Source organism: Uloborus diversus, chromosome 7 (genome assembly GCF_026930045.1).
Source record: "Uloborus diversus isolate 005 chromosome 7, Udiv.v.3.1, whole genome shotgun sequence".
In the NCBI taxonomy this organism is placed as follows: Eukaryota; Metazoa; Arthropoda; class Arachnida; order Araneae; family Uloboridae; genus Uloborus; species Uloborus diversus.
The window spans coordinates 143,307,340-143,326,072 of NC_072737.1; the positions used below are offsets into that span (position 1 = coordinate 143,307,340).

The window sequence follows — 18,733 nt, forward strand, 5'->3', positions numbered from 1 at the left end:
TGAAAGACTACCTAGGATTTGAACTTTAAATGAGTTTTACTCAAAGCTTTAAATCGTCCACTTACCATCCCTTTGCTTCTCGCTGTATCATATATCCCGTAACGGTCCTTGACACGTTCATTGCCGAGGCACGTGACATCATGTGAACCAAAAGAGCTCCTCCTCTTCAATTCATATTGTTTCCTGATTTTGTCTGTTTGCATTGACGTGTTGGTAATTTTTCGACTAAAAACTGATTAAAGGATTAATAACTAGAACCTTAAAGCATTAATGGAGGGAGCAAAATCCAAGCATTATCTTAGGAAAATTTGAGACAAAGATCCTAAGTCGTATGGTTCAACTACAATGAATGGGAGACACATTTTACGTGAAATGAGTGAAAAAAACCCGATTTCTTCCAATACTTTACTTTAAAATATATCACATGGCTTGAGTTACTTGCTTCAAGACTTAAAAGCTTCATTCTCTCCATCTTTTATTCCTTCTCAAAGACTAGAACCACTTCATTTTTAAGTGTTTTATGTCTTTTATCGCATTTACACCTGCCTTCCGATTAATAACACACCAGGGTAGATACGGTGGTGTTTGGTGGGGCTAACTATAGCCAGCCAGAAATACCTTCTGGAGGGGTTTTTCGATCAAAAATACCTTCTGGAGTAGATTTTTTGATTGAAAAAAAAAACTTCGGGGAGGGGGGGGGGATACCTTCTGAAAGAATTTTTTTGATCAATACAGCTCTTTCATATGCATAAACTACTGTATTAGAATTTCCATCTATGTTAAAACCAATGCCTCTTGGTTTTTTTTTTTTTTTTTTCACTCCCAAAACTTCCTCTTCGCTGCGCCACTGGCGGGTTTAAATCTATACATATAATAAAATAAGATGTTTGTGTGTGTGTGTGTGTGTGTGTGGCGCGCATCCCGGGAAAACAGTAAGGCCTAGAAAGATGAAATTTGGTATACAGGTGTAGTTTCCCAGCTAAAAAAAATCTGCAGAAAATCTTTTAAAAAAAATCTGCAGAAAATTTAAGCATATTTGGAACATGCTTTCTAAAGAAAATCTGCAGATTTTATCTGTAGATTTTTTGCAGAAAGCGTGTTCCAAATATGCTCAATTTTTCTGCAGATTTTGTGAAGAAAGCATGTTTCAAGTATACTTAAATGTTCTGCAGAAAATCTGTAGATAAACTGCAAAAAAATGTACCCAGCAAATTAAAATAGTAGATAACAATAATTAACAAATGAAATTAATGCAATAAAAATCCGAAAACATTTTTAATTTTAAGTTTCGACATTTCTTTAATAAAAATGAGTAAATTCACTACAGAGTGGTGTTTCATGTTTGTTTAATAAACATATAATTAAAACTTGAACTACTCCTCCAAAATGAAAATTTAAATTTTTATTAAATTGGTGCTTATGCAAATTGAAATAATTAAACCAATTTGTCACAAAAATACATCGCTATGATTGTAAAATTAGTATTAAGTTTCAAGACGAAATAATAAATAGAACTATTTGTAAAAATTAAAAATTTCGAAAAATTCCTCCAAATCGACCACGTGGTGGAAAATAATTAAGTTAATTAGGCTGGTTATTACTGAGACATCGTAACACAATTTTTTTTATTAATAGATATTGACAACGTAAATGTTCGCTCAAAATTTTAAGTCAATCGGTGAAAAAATAAAAATTTCAAAAGTTAAAAACCTCCGATTAGCATAACGTTTTCAAACTAACCCTAATATACTAATACACTTGTTAAATAAAAGTTAATTTAATCAAATAATAATTGTTGAATTTTAAAGTGTCTTACCTTTTTGTGAACCGAGGCATGAATCCAAGATTTTTTCATGGGTTTCCAATGATGAAACTTGAAATTTCCCTAATTATTTGTTTCCGTGACGGAGCAAAAAAACAATACGAGTCACCTGGTCGAGGGGTCATCTACTCTCGTAGCCTTGTGGCACCCGAATATTTGGGACGGACCGAGGCCCTCCGTGGACGGTAAGAGGCTTGGCGTTCGGTGCGTTTGTACTCGAACGGCGCGCCGTTCGAGAACATTATTTCAAGTCATATTTGTTCTTATTTTATTTTCAATTTCCTGATTTTTCTCCAAGTGAGACAAATTTGACTCTGTTCTAATCCGTATCCTTCTTGAAATTGACATTTTTGAAAGCCCTTTCAAACCATGTAATAACTTGCGTTATTCAATATCGTTTTGTCTTTCAAAAAAAAAAAAAAAATGATGTATTGTAATTTCACTTTTATTTGATTTGAATCATGCACTTATATTAAAATTGATTTTCATGTCATATTATTTATATAATACAATAAACAGACATTTTTTCTTTGGTAAATGTTTCAAACGTGTTAAAATGCTTTAAAATTTCAATTTAAGTTATCAAAATATACATCAAAGTTCTTGGGGGAAAAGTTTAAGTTATTTATTACTGATTTTAATTAGAAAAACAAAAAAAATGTGTTTAATTTTCTAAAAACTGAAAAAAATATAAAAAAAATTTAAAGTGTGAAAAACTTTTATACTGTAATAAAACTTTGAAAAATAATTTAAATTGAAATACAGATTTCTTTTTAATGACCATAAAATATCTACAAACGTGCGAACTATTTAGAGAAAACTGTAAGAGAATTTTTTGTATAGATTTTCTGTAGATCTAATTGAAGAAAATTTGCAGATTTTTTTTTACCTTCAAAAAATCTGCAGAATATTAAGAGAAAACTAAAAAGAAAACTTTTTTGTGTGGATTTTCTGCAGATTATTTAAGAAAAAATGCAGATTTTGCTTGCTCTTCTAAAAATTTGCAGAAATCTTGAAAAATACTTCAAAAAAAATTTATTTCTGCAGATTTTCTGAAGATTATTTTTAGCTGGGTTTTGCTGAAGTTGCGCACCTCGGGCTTCGATTTTTGATATTTTAATTAGAAAAAAAGTTATTTAATGCTTTATGTGATTTTTAGCACTTTTTAGTACTTTTAACCTCACAGACCCCGAACCAATCGCGCCAGACAAATATTTTTTGGTACTATAGTGTCGGAAATTTAATTTTAAATATGATGAACAAAAAAATTTTGAAGATAGAGCAATTTTTGTATTTTTTATGAATTTTTGAAAAAACCTTTAATTTGCATATTTTCCTGGGTTTTACTTTTTTCTAATATCATCCTGCGAGAAGTATCAAAGCCTCATTTTTGAAATTTAAGTTGGTAATAGTAAAAACATTTCGCCCTCTTCAGAAGAAAAAAGTTCTTAAAAATACGCAATAGTTTTTTTTTTTTTTACAATTTTTTTAATGCTGAACACATCATGTCCTTTCACGCATCAGTCGAAAAAAGCGTTCTTCAATCTTTTATGCCTGTGACGTCACTACTTGGGTTTCGATTCGATATTTACGATGGAATCTTATCTTAATCGCAAGCAATGTTAATCTTTTTTTTTTTTTACTATATAGCTTGCTTCTACATTTTCTGACATGATGACCACGTGTTTTTTCGGCAGCGCTTGCTTTTTTTCTTTCCCTTTTTTTGTTTTATTTAGGGATTGCATTTATTTCTTTTTCCATCCCCCCCCCCCCCCAAGCTGGACCTTCGCTGTATCTATATTACGTTACATTTCATAGTTGTGCGCATTTAAGTCAATAAAAACAGCGAGATTTTTTTTATCTTTGTCAAACGCTACTTTTTGCACACTACGGGGAATTTGAGCTTTTTTTTTTTTTTTTTTGCTCTACTTAAATAAAAAAAAGCGTTTTTTTGAGTGTTCTTTGTTTTTATTAGGAAATGGGCGAGGAGGTCAAAATAAATAGAGATGGATAAAAAAATGTAGAGATAGATTGTAAAGGTAGATAGCCGCCGAAGGCGGCAATCTTGGCGTAATAATGTGAATGGCACAAAAAAAGAGATAGAGATGGATTGATTAATACTGCTGCCAAATTTATTTAACAACCGCCGAAGGCGGCAAACTTGAAGTAAAAAGGTAAATGACAAGTTAGCCAAACAGCCGCCATAGGTGGGTGCTTGCACATTGTGTGTCAATGCCCCCCTCCCTCCCTCCCCCACATACACCATGACTTTGAAAAAACAATGCTTTCACATAAAGAGGAAGTGCTCTTTGTTATTTTTCGACAAAATTTGCATGAAGAGTACGTCGCTTGTGTCTCCCCTCCCCCTCCTTTAAAAATATTCCAAATGACGAAACTGGAGACAGATCTAGAAAATATTTTATTCAAATTATTAATGATATAGATAGATATAGATTGATTGACACCGCCACGAAATTTATTTAAGCAGCCGCCGAAGGCGGCAACATTGGCATAAAAAAAAAAACGAATGATAATACTGATTTATAGAGAAAAACATTGATTAATGTCGTCGCTAAATTGTTTAAGCAGCCGCCGAAGGCGGCACCCCTGGCGTAAAATGGCGAATGGCGTAAAAAGGCGGACCAGCTGGTCACCGCAGGCGGCTAGTGAATAAATAAATATATCTTTTCTTACAGGACTTTTCTTTGCTCCGGTCCGGCATAAGCCGTCCCGCTGGATCCTCCACGGAGCTCCAGACACCGCTATCCGGCCCGCCGCCCGCCACAGACCCGCCGGTACTCCGCGCCGGCCGCAGTGCCCCCTTCGAGAGGGCTCTGGCTATGTAGGCACCTGCCGCTGCTCTCGAGGTCCGTGTCGTTCTTCGGAAACGTCTCTTGCTGCCGGACTCTGTGCAGGGCTGCTGTCTCGGTCTCGGAGGGAACACCCCTCATCTATCCTTCAATCCTGGCGCAGGCGTTCAGAAGATTCTTCCACAGAGATGGGGGCAGCTCAAGAATGGTAAGTGCAGTCAAATCTGTAGATACATGTAAGGCCCCTATATATGGATGCCTTAGTTGTAAAATCGATCAACTCCACTTTTAAAAAAAATCCTCATTTCTAATTTAATAGTACTTTATCAATGCTTAGCATGTGAATTTATATTAAAGTTTTGGTTCAGTTCATCTGACAATGTGATGGCAGAAAATGTAACACGAGCTTTGTTTCTAAAAAAAATGAAAAGTACTTAAGAAAATAAATTTCCTTCCCAAATGCTTGAAAAGGAAAATTTGGAATGATGTGACTACACATCTTGATTTTAAAAATTTCTAACAAATGGGAGTGATTAGCTGCCAAGACTATTTCTCCTGGCTACATCCTGCATCAAAAATGTAAAAATCGTGGTTCTCATGTTTCTATAACATATTACTTGAGATAAGTTTTTGTGACTCACATGCTTCATATCTTGCTACTGCTTGCTATACGAATGCATTATTTTAGAAATTATTTTGATTTGCTTGGTTTTATCCTTCTTCTACTGCGGATTGCCAATATGTTTAGCTCGAAAAAAAAAAAAAAGAATGTTACACTACCTCTTTTCGTTTTCTCCATTCACTCTTTCTGTCTGCTGCTGTCATTGATTTTGTAACCCAAAAACAAGTTTTACTGTGTATTATTGTAATATGCAGAAGAGTATTATAAGTTTGCCTGTTTTATTCCTAATAATTTTGTTGTAGTTCCAACTACCCCCTTGTATGGCTTCAAACTGCAGAATTTTATATCTATTTTTTCAAAATTTCCTACGGGGGAGAAACCCTCGAACCCCCTATAATTTAGGATATTCTATAACCACACTTGAAGGGGAGACCTGCATTCTTTCTTTTGATACTATTCCCCGTCTTAAGATCAATCCAAAAAAGACACCGGGCAACACAGATTTTTTACGAATAGGTGAAGTATGGCTTTTTATATCACAGGAAAAAAAAAGAAACAGTGGGGAGGGGGCATTTTAAACATTGCCTCTTTATCCACCGACAGAAAAGTGTTCCGGATTGCAAAAGGAACCCCGTATCTGAAATAGCTTAGGGCCCCGTTTAGTCTAAATCCAGCCATGAACACAAGGGCCTATTTACCCCTATGGGTAGCATCATCTTCATAACTATTCCTTACTTTTTTTTGTTTTATGGAGTTACTCGATTTGGCAAGTGAGGCATCCATATATGAGTCGGGGCATCAGCTTAAAATCAGCCATTTTGAATTGTTTTAGTGGTTGTCTTTTCTGGCGAGTTATCGTGTTTGGTGATTGTTCCCTGTGAGCGATTATTAGCGGCACACGTGAATTGTTTATTAAATAAAATATTATTTTCTCCGAATTTGGCGAAACCCGAAACTTTTCTATGGTAACCCTAGCAGCGCAACAATGAAAAAATACCGATCCAAAATAGCTAAACTTAAGCTGATGCGTCGGTCTATTTATATAGCGGCTCTATATATATGCATAAAGTTAAAAGAACAGTGGCACGTTAAAGCTTCTTAGCTACCAGTGTGAAGGTAATCTCAGCGTATGTGAGAAATTCGCTGCTTCCAGCTATGTAAATACTTTACCAGATTGATCATCCCTAATAAGAGCAAAACGAACCTTTGGATGCGGTAAACGAACTATTTGGGGTTAGCTTGCATTTTTTATGTAGTTTTCTCTATTTCTTTCTTTTTTTCTTTATTTTAGATTTTTACTTGCTTAGTTTACGGCATAACAGTGTAAAAGTCTATGAACCAGGTACTTCTTTTGAATGAGAGAGATGTAAACAAATAAAGAAACTCATGAAATACACCGCCAGCTCAGTCATTCCAGCCGAGGACTGTAGTTTCGTGCTTATTAGCACTCATCACCGGATTAGGAAGCGACTAAGCTGGAGGTGGAAAACCTCTTAAGGAAGCCAAGAGTGCCAAACAAACTGGTAGCTAATATAGAATTATCACGGACCAGACGAGTGACCGAAGCAATGGTTCGGTACAACTCGAAGATTGAAGGCAATAAGGCATGGATATAACATGTGCTAATTTTATATTAGCTACCAGTTTGTTTGGCACTCTTGGCTTCCTTAACAGGTATTCCACCTCCAGCTCAGTCGCTTCCTAAGTCGGGCTGATGAGTAATAATAAGCACGATACTGTTGTTCTCGGCTGGAACTGACTGAGCTGGCGGTGTATTTCATGTATTTCTGCCTTAGCCCTGGCTATAGGGCGGTAACTTACTGAAGTAAAGAAATTGTTGAAAGATGCATATCTATCGGATAATTTCAACTTAAAATCATAAAAACACCATATCCTTATCAAATATGCGAAATGAGAAAAATGATTAAATTTACTTCAGGAAACCTAATAAGAAATTAAACCCATTGCTCATAGTTCATTTAAACCTGACATGAAGTTACACCCATTATACTCATAATTCATTTAAAGAAATTCCGGAAACTGTATCACTTGAAAATTTACTTTTAGATTGGTTCAAATTAGTAAATTTTTGTTCCACTTTAAAAAACGTTTACTAATATTTTTAAGACAAAACAGTAGTATGTTGGATGATTTGGTAAGTAAAGGGCAGAGAAAAGTAAAATTACGAAAAATGCTCATCAAAACTGTCTGATTATTAATATTTTTGCTGAAAATGTTTTTTTTTCTTATTGTTTACGCGTTTTTAAGATAATTTAAGTGCTCGGGGCAAGAATGTGATATGCCACATGATATGACTTTTTCAGTAGGCCAATTTCAACTTATAAAACATAGCTGTAGAATTTTTCAAAGGCACATTCTATATTCTGCAATACTAAACCAGATATGTTTTTCTCCAAATGACATAATCCATTGCCATGTTTATTTCAGTTTTAGTTATGAGAAACAAAAATTTTGATTGAAAAAGTCACTCCTTGTGGTTTCTCACAGTTCTGCCCCGAGCCCTTTAATCCATCGTATGGCTGAACTTTTATACAATGTTGCTATGTACTGAATTAATCGTACATATTTCAGTGCTAATTCTTTGTCAGGGTAAAAACTGATGTGAATAAATTCATTATTGTCCGTATAAGTTCTTCTTTAACTATTTTTAATTACTATTTACTTCATCAAAGCCATTTTTGTAGTACAGTCGACTCCCGCTACAACGCGATCCGACTTACGCGAAATGGCTATAACGCGAGTTTTTCAGGAGTAACGAAGTTTAGAGCTAAAGCTATTTTCTCGCTCTCAACACGCGCAAATATTTGTAAAGGAATCGTGATGCTAAGTTTTGGCTTTGTTATCTTAATATATAAAAATCAATGTCCTGAGATAACATATATATATATATCAACGCACAGCCTATACGGCTGAAGCCTCAGACTTGAAACTTGGCAGGCATGTCCACATGATTACGAAAGTATCCACTAAGAAAGGATTTTTCGAAATATCAATTAGTTTAGGAGAAATTAATTAAAACCCCTTAAATTCTGTGGAATTAAAAATTGTCATTCAAATTTAAATCCCTTATTTTCGGAGGCTTTCCTCCATTCAAATCATTATTCAGTACTTCATCTCAACTTTTGGTCGATAGCGAATTTTAATTTTGATATTTTTTTGTTTCTCGCGTGATTATTCGAGGCTTTTCTCAAGTCAAATAATAATGTTTCCGTCTTTTGCTTTCATTTTTTTCAAAACTAGAAACGAAGTTTTTAAGAACATCATCACAGGCGGACTATCCTTTCGAATTTAGAAGAGTGCAGTTTCCTGTAAAAGTTTGCTTTGCTATAACCGTTAATAAGTCACAAGGACAGACGTTAAAAGTAGCAGGGATCGATCTAAGAGAACACTTTTTTTTTTCAACTCGGCCAATTTTATGTAGCTTGCTCCAAAGTCAAGCAGCTTATTAATTTTAGCACCAGAAAAAAAAAAAAAAACTAAAAATGTTGTATACAAAGAAGTTCTTGCTTAAACATAGGTATAACAATAAAATGTGGATGACCTGTGTTTGCAAGGGTAATCAATACTTTAAAAGGATTGTTAATAACAGTTAAAGATCGGTTGAGGACAAGGGCATATATATAAAGAGTCCAAGGACCCCGGGATCCTCCCAAAATTAGAAAAAAATTATAGGTAATAAGTAATTATTAAAGGGGATTTTCGAAGTGCACCAAGCACTGTTAACCCCTGCTAATTACATTACCCGAGCAATGCCGGGTACGGGAATGCTAGTCTCTTATATAATTAAAAACTGAGCGTATCTATGTATGTCCAAGCTTCTTCTCTCGAACGACAGTGAACTGACCATTGAACCAGATATCGATGGATTCGTAATCTTCCCGTCTTCATGTTTGGCTGTTTAACATAATCCTCCGATAACAATTAGCGGAGATATCAATTAAAAGCTATTAATTATGATGCTTGGATTTCGACATAAAATCCCTAATTTTTGAAGGCTTTCCTTCATTCAAATTATTATTCAGTGCTTCAACTCAACTTTCCGTAACAATGCTTTTATTAAAATTTGTAGCGTGAAGAAAATCATTGAAATGAAACATCTATTGCCATTTTTTTCTCGAACATGAAGAAATAAAATTTGGCTTTTGTTTTAAGGCTTTTCCTCTAATCGGGGGATTTAAAATGTTTAATTTTTGGTTATTTTTCCGCAATTTGCCGCAAAATTTTACTGATTTTTTTTTTGGTTCAAACCTGGTTGTAGAACACGCGTCACTTGACATAACTTTTATTTTCGAGGTAGACCGTGCAAAGCCGGGCGACGCAGCTAGTTGACTACTAAACATTGACTTCGTGAATGTACTCTCATCTTTTCAGCATCCTTGACTGCGCAAGTTCCGACACACCGCACTATAAACATAACTTTATTAGTGTATTACCCATTGAGAAGGAATACTAATGGAGGGAGCCATAACAAATGTCTCAGTGAAATAAGCTTGGGACCCAATGTTTCCCAGGTCAGGTGACTTGTTTGGCTGGGAAGTTGTCGCGTTTTGGCACGCAATCGCTCTTTTGGCATTAAATATTTTTCAGACAACGCGACGGCGCTTATTATGAAGTCGGGGCTACAAATCAGAGCAACTCTGACTCCAACTCCTTTACTGCATAATCACCTCCAAAAACCGTCTGTGTGTTTGAACTCGCAAAACTCGAGAACTAACCGGCCGATTTTGCTGAAATTTTCAGTTTGTTCTTTTAAGTCCTGAGAAGGTTTGCAGATCAGTTCGAAAACAATTCAATGAGTAGTTCTTTTTTTTATTCCAATTTAGGCTCAATTTTCACATAAATTCCCGAATATGGGGGTGAAAAATTATTCGCAAATAGTAATATTATATATCGCTGGAAAGGGAAGAATTTTCCGCGTTCTACGCAATTTGTTCCAATGCTCTAACTTAATTGCGGCGGGAGGTTTTTTACGTTTTTAGCTCGAATTTTTTTTAGGCTTAGCTGAAATTTAAACATTACTTTCTTTATTAAATCCATCAGTAACTAATATGTTGTGGCCATCACGAAACTTTCTTCTATATTTTTCCTTTTTCTGATCCCTCCCCATGCTTGACGAGGAAGCAATATTCCTAACAAAAACAAAATTACACATGCAAAAACTTGACGACCATCCCAATGTCTGAATTATTGTAAAAACAAAACAAAGAGCGAAAATTGAAAGTTACTTTAAAAGCCTTACTTGAATTAATTACAAATATTTTATTTATTAACACACGTAAGATGGCAACAGTTAAAAATTTTAAATCATTGAGATAATATTTCCGATCATTTCCATACATACACAGGATACACATTTCCATACAATCATTTGAGAGGAACAAACATCAATATTTAAGAATTGCCGTTACGATGGTGAAGAAAAGTTATTTTCAATGAAATTGCACACAAACGGAAAGACATTTCAGTTTCTGGATTTCGTGAATGATGGAAGTCTCGCCATGACAAAGAAGAAACAGGGGAAGAGGAATGCAGTGTCGGCCGGTGGCGAGGTGGCAAGGAGTAATCCCGACCCTCCGAACCCAGCGCCGGTACTGGTAGAATTACGGTAACCGGGTCGCGTTGGCGTATTTTTTCAAAAGCTGCCAAATTTGGCACCTACGACTCCTTGTAAACAAAGTACTACAATGTAAACAAAAGAAATCATCAAATGAGAGTTGACCCAAAGACAAGGGGCGGAGCTTCGGATTGCTCAAACCATCACCTAGGTAACTACAACTGTTTATTAACCATTTTCTTTCTCTGATTGCAACCGTAAAGAAAAAAAAAGCATTAAAATTCTTTTTTCCTTTTTGAAATATTGCAAAATATGGAAAGAAACAAATGATTAAGCCTATTTTTTATAGCACTATAATATTTTTCTTACTTTGAAATAAAGTTTGCAGAAAAGACAAATGAGGGGTAACTTTTTCAAGGTGTTAACTTAAACGTGGGAAGACAAAGCGCAGTATATACAGAAATGAATACTTGAGACATAAAAAGAAACATGTTTTGGGTTCGATACTAACAATAGCGAAATGATGGAATTTGACCTTTTTGTTTTTTCAGTGGAAAGCAAGTAAGCAAGCTTGAACAAGAAAGCTGAATTACAACCCATGACGAAAATGTGAAATAAATTTTTAAATAAAAATTTGCCGATACTGCTCTTCCCATTGCAGTAATATTGAACTCATTTTTTTCTGTAGGAAAAGAAATAAAATATCATAATGTATGTGAACGAAAAGTTTCATGACGTATGTGGTGTTACACTTTCTATCAACATACAGTGGCTCCCAAAAGTCTTCGTACACCTACGACTTTCAGCGAAATTGGACCCTATCCATTGGTTAGAATTAATACTTCGGAATAGGTATTTAATTATGAGATCTATGAACATTTTTTAACAAAACTACATAAAAAGTTTTTAAAAAATATTAAAATTTAATTTTTTAAAAATAAAAAACCAAAAAGTGCCAGAAATTTTATCTCACAAAAGTCTTCGTACACTTTAAAAAATATCTATATATGACTGAATAATCTAACTTTTTACTAAGTTATTATTTAGTAGAATATCATGCAGTATCAACAACACCTTTTAAACACCTGGGAATAAATTTTATTCCTTTTTCTTTCTTATTTTTGCGTAATTTCTGAGTAAATGTTCAACCACACTTTGAGTCTAACTGTTTCTAGCTCTATTTTCCTTTCAAAGCCGTATTTTCGTAATCTAGCCTCCATGTATCTCTAAATATGTTGCATTAAGATCAAATCTGGATATTGAGGGGGTATATTCTAAACTTTAGGACAATTTTCTAGTCACTAGACGCAAACGTTGAAAACCGTGTGCTTCTTATCGTTATCTTGATAAAAAACAAAGTTGTTTCCAAATTCCAATAACAAAATTTTTAGCTAATAGTTCAAAATTGGGTTTTAAAATATTTAAAGGAACGGTATGATTCATTATTTCATCAACAAATTCCAAAATACCAAGTCCTGATGTTGATATGCACCATCACACTGTAACACCTCCACCGTCCTAATTAACTGATCCAACTAAGTTCTTTAGATTAAGTTCCAAATTTTTTCTTCTACTTACAGTTGTACAACAATTTAACCAAAAATGTTAAATTCATTTTTATCTGTAAGTAAGACGTAACTGTGAAACTTTTTGAGCTTATTTATAATTGATTTTCCGACGAAAAGCGTAAGCTTTCTGTTTTTCTCACGACCAAGAAAATTTCTGCGGGAAGAGGTCCCATTTAATCCAGCTAATTAGAGAACTTGGCGAACAATTTTAGGGGAAAATTGAATGTAAAAATTTTAATTTAACTCTGCATAAACTTTTACATCACTCAAATGTGTATTTTTTATAAATTTTTTAACTGTAAATCTCCGATCACGCATTGTCAACTTTGCCGGTTGACCTTTTCTTACCTTGTTTTCGGTCCGAGTCATTTCTTTAAAGCATTTTATCTAGCACTTAACTACGGAATTGTATAAATTATCTAATTTTGAGACATTTTAAACCAATTAATCGCTACCGTGAGGGAAAAAATCATATTTCGAACGGTGTTTGTTGTTTTTTACGAATACCAGCCATTTTAAAGTAATAAGCACAATATTAAGGAATAAATAAACAAAAAATTGAAGCCAAATGACTTTTAAGGGTCAACACAATGCAAAAATAATAAATAAATGGCATATGATAATTTTAATCATGAATTTATTCGAAAATATTTGAGTGTGCGATGACTTTTGTGGCGTGTTATTTCTCTGTCTCTTCGTTTTTTGACCCATTTCAAAAATAAGATCCGTCAATATTTTGAAAAAAACTACTGGGTTGTATTTAGAATGACATAGGAACAATGTGAAAAAATATTGGACTTCATATTCGAATTCAATTTTGCTTTATTTTGGTTTTACTAAAAAATTTCAAAGTGTACTAACACTTTTGGGAGCCACTGTATTTTAATTTCCTAAGGAACATTAAAATGACACATAAATTTTTACCGAAATTTAACAACAGTAAAAATTGGATAGAACACGACATTAGTCTGAAATGATCTGAGAAAAAGCCTTTAAAAATACTTACTGTTTAAGACTTAAAACGATCTACTTAATAAGTTAAATCACATCAAAATATCCATTCAGAGAACGTTATCATAACTAAAATTATAATTCTAACTTACTGAATAAGTGATTACGATAATTAATACATTTTGAATTTAGGATGGAACAATAAAATATGAAGGAAATAACTTACTGCAAACACATTCCAAAAACGTATCCAAATGGTATGAATAACTAATTTTTAAATCTATAACTTAAGAGTTAAAAGTGACAAACATTTCGCGATGTAAAATTTCATAAAATGCTTCGAAGATCTAAAAATTGAAAAAACACAATATGTTGCCAATTTTCAGAAAAAATTCACCTTTGAGAAAATTTAAAATATTATTCTATGGAATTTAAAAAAAAAGAAAGATTTATTGGACAAATAAATTACAATTTTGTAAACTTGAATTCTGAAATGTCTGATTGGCCAAACGAATAGCAAATCAGCTTTGGTGTAAGGTTACCAAAATTGCTCCGTCGCCAAGGTAAGGTAGCGGGATGCCAGAATGAAATATTTATCGCCGCGACCCGGTTACCGTAATTCTACCCCGGTACTTATCCCCTCGTCTGCTCTCGGATAATCGGTCTTGAATCCCAAAGCTAACACCTCTTGGGCGGACTTAGTCCCGTCTAAGGATGATGATGATGAAATGAATGTTACCTCTGGGTACGATTCACCACTTGCATATAGTGATGTTACGACAATCCTTACAACTGCCAAGTATGGAATCTCTGATGATTTTATTCGTCATACCATTGGCTTTACAGCATGCAAAAAAGTCGAAGTACAACTGTTGAGAATGGCCGAGCATGGTGCTGACCAAGCCAAAGTTGCCGAACGCCTGGTGGAAATCCTGGGTGAGACAGCCTTTTATTCAGCCAGTATGGCCCCCCACCTCCAAACTCTAAAAGATGCTCAGTTGGAATTCTCCCCAGCTAAAAGAACTTGCAAAAGTCCCCCTCCTGCTGCTTCACCTCTTATTGAGGTTAGCAATCAATTCTCATCTCTGGAAAAACAGGTGGAAGATAACCCCTCCCCCAGTCAGGAGCCCCCTCCCAAACTCCCCCCTATCGTGGTGCAAACACCACAAAATTATGCTGATTTTGTAAAGCATCTCACCAAAAACTGCAAGAATTTCCAAATCAGGAATAGGAGCAATAATGAAAGTGCCATTTTCATGGATGATCCTACTGCACGTAATAAAGTTATCATGTATTTAAAATCTGTTAACTTTCAATTCTACATTGGTAGACCCTATGGCCAAAAGGTCTTAAAATTTGTAATTAGAGGACTGCCCTCAACAACCTCCACTTCTGACCTGCTTGAAGAACTTACCGCGCAAGGATTTAAAATTAATAAGGTAGCACAGCTTAAAAGAAAGGACAAAACTCCACTCCCTCTTTTCCAGGTCCAACTCCCCCATTCCAAAGATTCGGCCGATTTTCCGGACCTAGAAAGTATTCTGAACGCAAAAATTTCTGTCGAAAAATATCGTAATCGTAAATTTATTCTGCAATGTTATGCATGCCAGGGGTTTAACCACCTGGCAGAGAATTGCTTCAGGCATGTCAGATGTGTGGTGTGCGGTGAAGCACACAACAAAGCAGATTGCCCTAACAGGCAAAATCAGGAAAAATCTTGTTGCGCAAACTGCGGGGAGAATCATGCAGCCTCTTATAGGGGCTGTAAGGCCTTCCCAAAGCCCAAGATCAATTTAGGCAACCGGCGCTACTTCAACCGGGATACTGCCCGCGTTGACCCACGCCGCTCTTACTCTAATACCACTCAAGGCATTCCCGCCACTGAAAATGATCCCCATTTCAATAACTACCCTGAACAAAATTTCACCGATTTATTCTCAATTATACAGGAAATCAATAAAGTTTTCAACATCAATAAACTCATCTCCACTCTCAAGTCAATCCTCCCTATTCTAAAAAGCCAAGGCAACTTGTTAGAGAATTATCTTCCATAGTTCAAGTTTTAAGCAACTCGGACTAATTTGTCTGTTTTTCCTTTCGCATTTTCAAGTACCTTTTTTCACCCCTCTTTCCTGTGTCCCCCTTAATTGTTCTCCCTTGGAGCCGCCAGGATCTCTCGATCGGCTTTCACTACGGCCAATCACAGCTATGCCTCCCTTCGGGGAAATTTGAACAAAATATATAACACAAGTGGATGCGGGGCTCCATAGACTAAGAATAAGAATAGACCGAGCTATGGCAACCCTTTTGCTGCTCATAAACCAAACCATGTGACTGGTGGATATCCTAGCAACAGCGGGCGTTGATCGTAGCAGACGATCGAAATAAAATAAATAAAAATTGATGGAACACGGAAGAATGATCTTTTATGGAGCCCGATTTGTAAATTTGTTATTCTAAGTTGTAAATATTTTGTTAATATAGTGAGTTTTTCGTTTAGAAAGTATTGTGCATTTTCTTTAGTCAATTTCAATAACTCTCTAAGCAATTAAATATTCAAGCGCCCAAAAAGAATCGGCAAACGGTAAGATTTTTACCTACAATTTCAATTTAAGATACCGATTAGTACATTTTTGCGTTAACGCAAAACGTTTACGCCATTACGTTTACGCCAACGCTGACGTAGTAGTTCCGAATGAAATAAAAGTTACTGAAAACTGTGACCAAAAACTATTACTAGTGTCAAAATAATGCATAACTAAAAAAAAAAAAAGCTGTTCAATCTCTGCACTTGGAAATTTTTTTTAATGAAAATACATTGTCTTAAAATACATGTCGAGTGTCAAACTATAGATAATGCTGCCATCTAGCAACCATGCTGCCAAAGTCTTCGCCAAGCCCTTCCACTAGTCACGTGATACATCTATGAACCAATTTTCTTCATCAGCAAGAATGAAAAAGCTCGGTCTACTCTTATTATTAGTCTATGCGGGGCTCCGCCCCAGGTGCCACAAGCATGAACTTTATACTTCCGTGGCATTTCCATACAATTAAAATCACGAGAAATACGCAGACGACAATCTATTATGATTTATCTTTCTTATTGTTGCATTAATAAAACTATTTTTATTCGCAAAAAAAAAAAAGAAAAGAAAAACTAGTATGTTGTAGCCATCACGAAACTTTCTTCTATATTTTTCCTTTTTCTGATCCCTCCCCATGCTTGACGAGGAAGCAATATTCCTAACAAAAACAAAATGACACATGCAAAAACTTGACGACCATCCCAATGTCTGAATTATTGTAAAAGCAAAGCAAAGAGCGAAAATTGAAAGTTACTTTAAAAGCCTTGCTTGAATTAATTACAAATATTTTATTTATTAAAAAACATAAGATGGCAACAGTTAAAAATTTTAATTCATTGAGATAATATTTCCGATCATTTCCATACAGTTAAAATCACGAGAAATACGCAGACGACAATCTATTACGATTTATCTTTCTTATTGTTGCATTAATAAAACTATTTTTATTCGCAAAAAACAAAAAAAAAAAAAAAATCAACACCTCTTGGAGCGATTGGAGTCAAAATTGAACCAAAGCCTGTTTACGTATGGATTCTCATATATTCCAAATTTCAAACAGAACGTAGCATTACTTCTTGAGATAGGGCACTCACAATGGAAAAAAAGAACGGGCGATTGCGCTACCCCCTTTTTAGCTGTTGACACCAAAATAAAATCAGCTACTTGTAAAAAAAATTTTGTTTGATTCCGTTCGTTATTTCTTGAGATACAGCAGTCACAATTCACGACAAAAAACGTTCTATAACTCAACCCCCGTTTGAGATATTGACACCAAAATTGAATCAGCACCTGCTTCTGTTAGGGGCAACATATGGACCAAATTTTGTTTGATTCTGCCAGTTACTTCCTGAGGAATAGCAATCACGCATAACTCAAAAAACGTCCCATTGCTCCACCCCCCTTGGAGAAATTCGCGCCAAAAACCAATGGGCACAAGTTCACATAGGGTCACATATGTGTACCAAATTTCGTTCAATTTCATGCGATAGTTTTTGCTGTAGAGCGGCCACAAAAAACTGGTCACACACAGACGTGACACACACACATACACACACACATACATACACACACACAGACAGACAGACATTTTCCAAAAATAGTCGAAATGGACTCAGCACACCTCAAAACGTTCGAATCCGTCAAAATTCGAAATTCGAAAATTTGCACGAATCCAATACTTTCTTCTATATATTAGATATAGAACAGCGGTTCCCAACCTTTTTTCCCTGGCGAACCCCTTCCGAAATCCAGAAGAGGTTGGCGAACCCCTTGTGTAGTAAGTAATAGGTAAAAAAAGAAAATACACACTATAAAATTCGGCATTTTTTTTTTTTTTTCAGTTTGATGTTGCTCATCACTTCATAACAATAACAAACACATGACGGCAAAATATAGAGGTACAAACATAACGACAAACTAAAATGATAGCTCTTCAAAAAAAAAAAAAAAAAAATTCAAAATTCACAAAAAAGAAACCCAATTAAAGCTTCAGTACTTTGAAAAAACTCTTAAAATGTGATATTTGGGTAACAAAGAAGCTAAGTTGTCTCAAGTTTAGCTCAATTGTCTGAGTTTTAGTCGTGCATTAAGTTCAGTATTTAAGTTGCATCTGTATTTATCTCTAAAAATGTTGAAAATTCTTCTTCACATAAAAACGTGTTAAAAATAATTTTAAGTTTACTTATTACAATCGCACTTCGCGCATTTTCGCATACGACAAGAGTAGTGTTCGCCGCACTAAAATGATAAGTTAACTAAACATAAAAAATTAACTAAAGATATTTCATATGCTCGGACATGCACTATGTAATGTTTCCATCAATTTCAACTGAATTTTCTGGTCAAAAGCTAAAAAGAAACCAAATCACCTGGCTTCAATTCCATCATTCTCAATGAAAGCGGAAAAACACGCGCCTCGTAATGACCGACTTAATTCTTGGAAAGTAAAATATGTCAGCCAATATGCTAACATTTTCGTGCAGAATGTATCGAATGTTTGAGAGACAACTGAATAAATGTTGAACAAAAAACCGCTTGACCTCAAGACTTTACAACAAACAAGTATTCCAAAATTCCGCCATTATAATATTATTTTTGCGAACCACCTTTATCTCCCTCATGAACCCCCAGGGGTTCGCGAACCACCGGTTGGGAACCGCTGATATAGAAGAAAGTAAAAAGTGAAGGAATTGTCCCACAGTTTTCGTTTTGACTCCATTTTAAAGAGCTGCTTTTTTTACTTCAGATCTAACTCGACCTATGGTCGAAAGTTTAACCCTCTATCTCCATTAGAAAAAAA

General features: G+C 34.9%; 1 protein-coding gene across 1 annotated transcript in view; it reads left to right on the forward strand.

Annotated features, from left to right (window-relative positions):
• The first annotated feature begins 4,552 nt into the window (after nucleotides 1-4,552).
• The window catches only part of LOC129226062 (calcium-binding protein E63-1-like), a 260,650-nt gene continuing 246,469 nt past the window's right edge, over nucleotides 4,553-18,733 (forward strand). Inside the window, exon 1 of the mRNA XM_054860643.1 lies at nucleotides 4,553-4,840. Within this exon, the coding sequence (XP_054716618.1) occupies nucleotides 4,838-4,840 (3 nt within the window). The 5' untranslated portion in view covers nucleotides 4,553-4,837. The remainder of the gene's footprint in view (nucleotides 4,841-18,733) is intronic.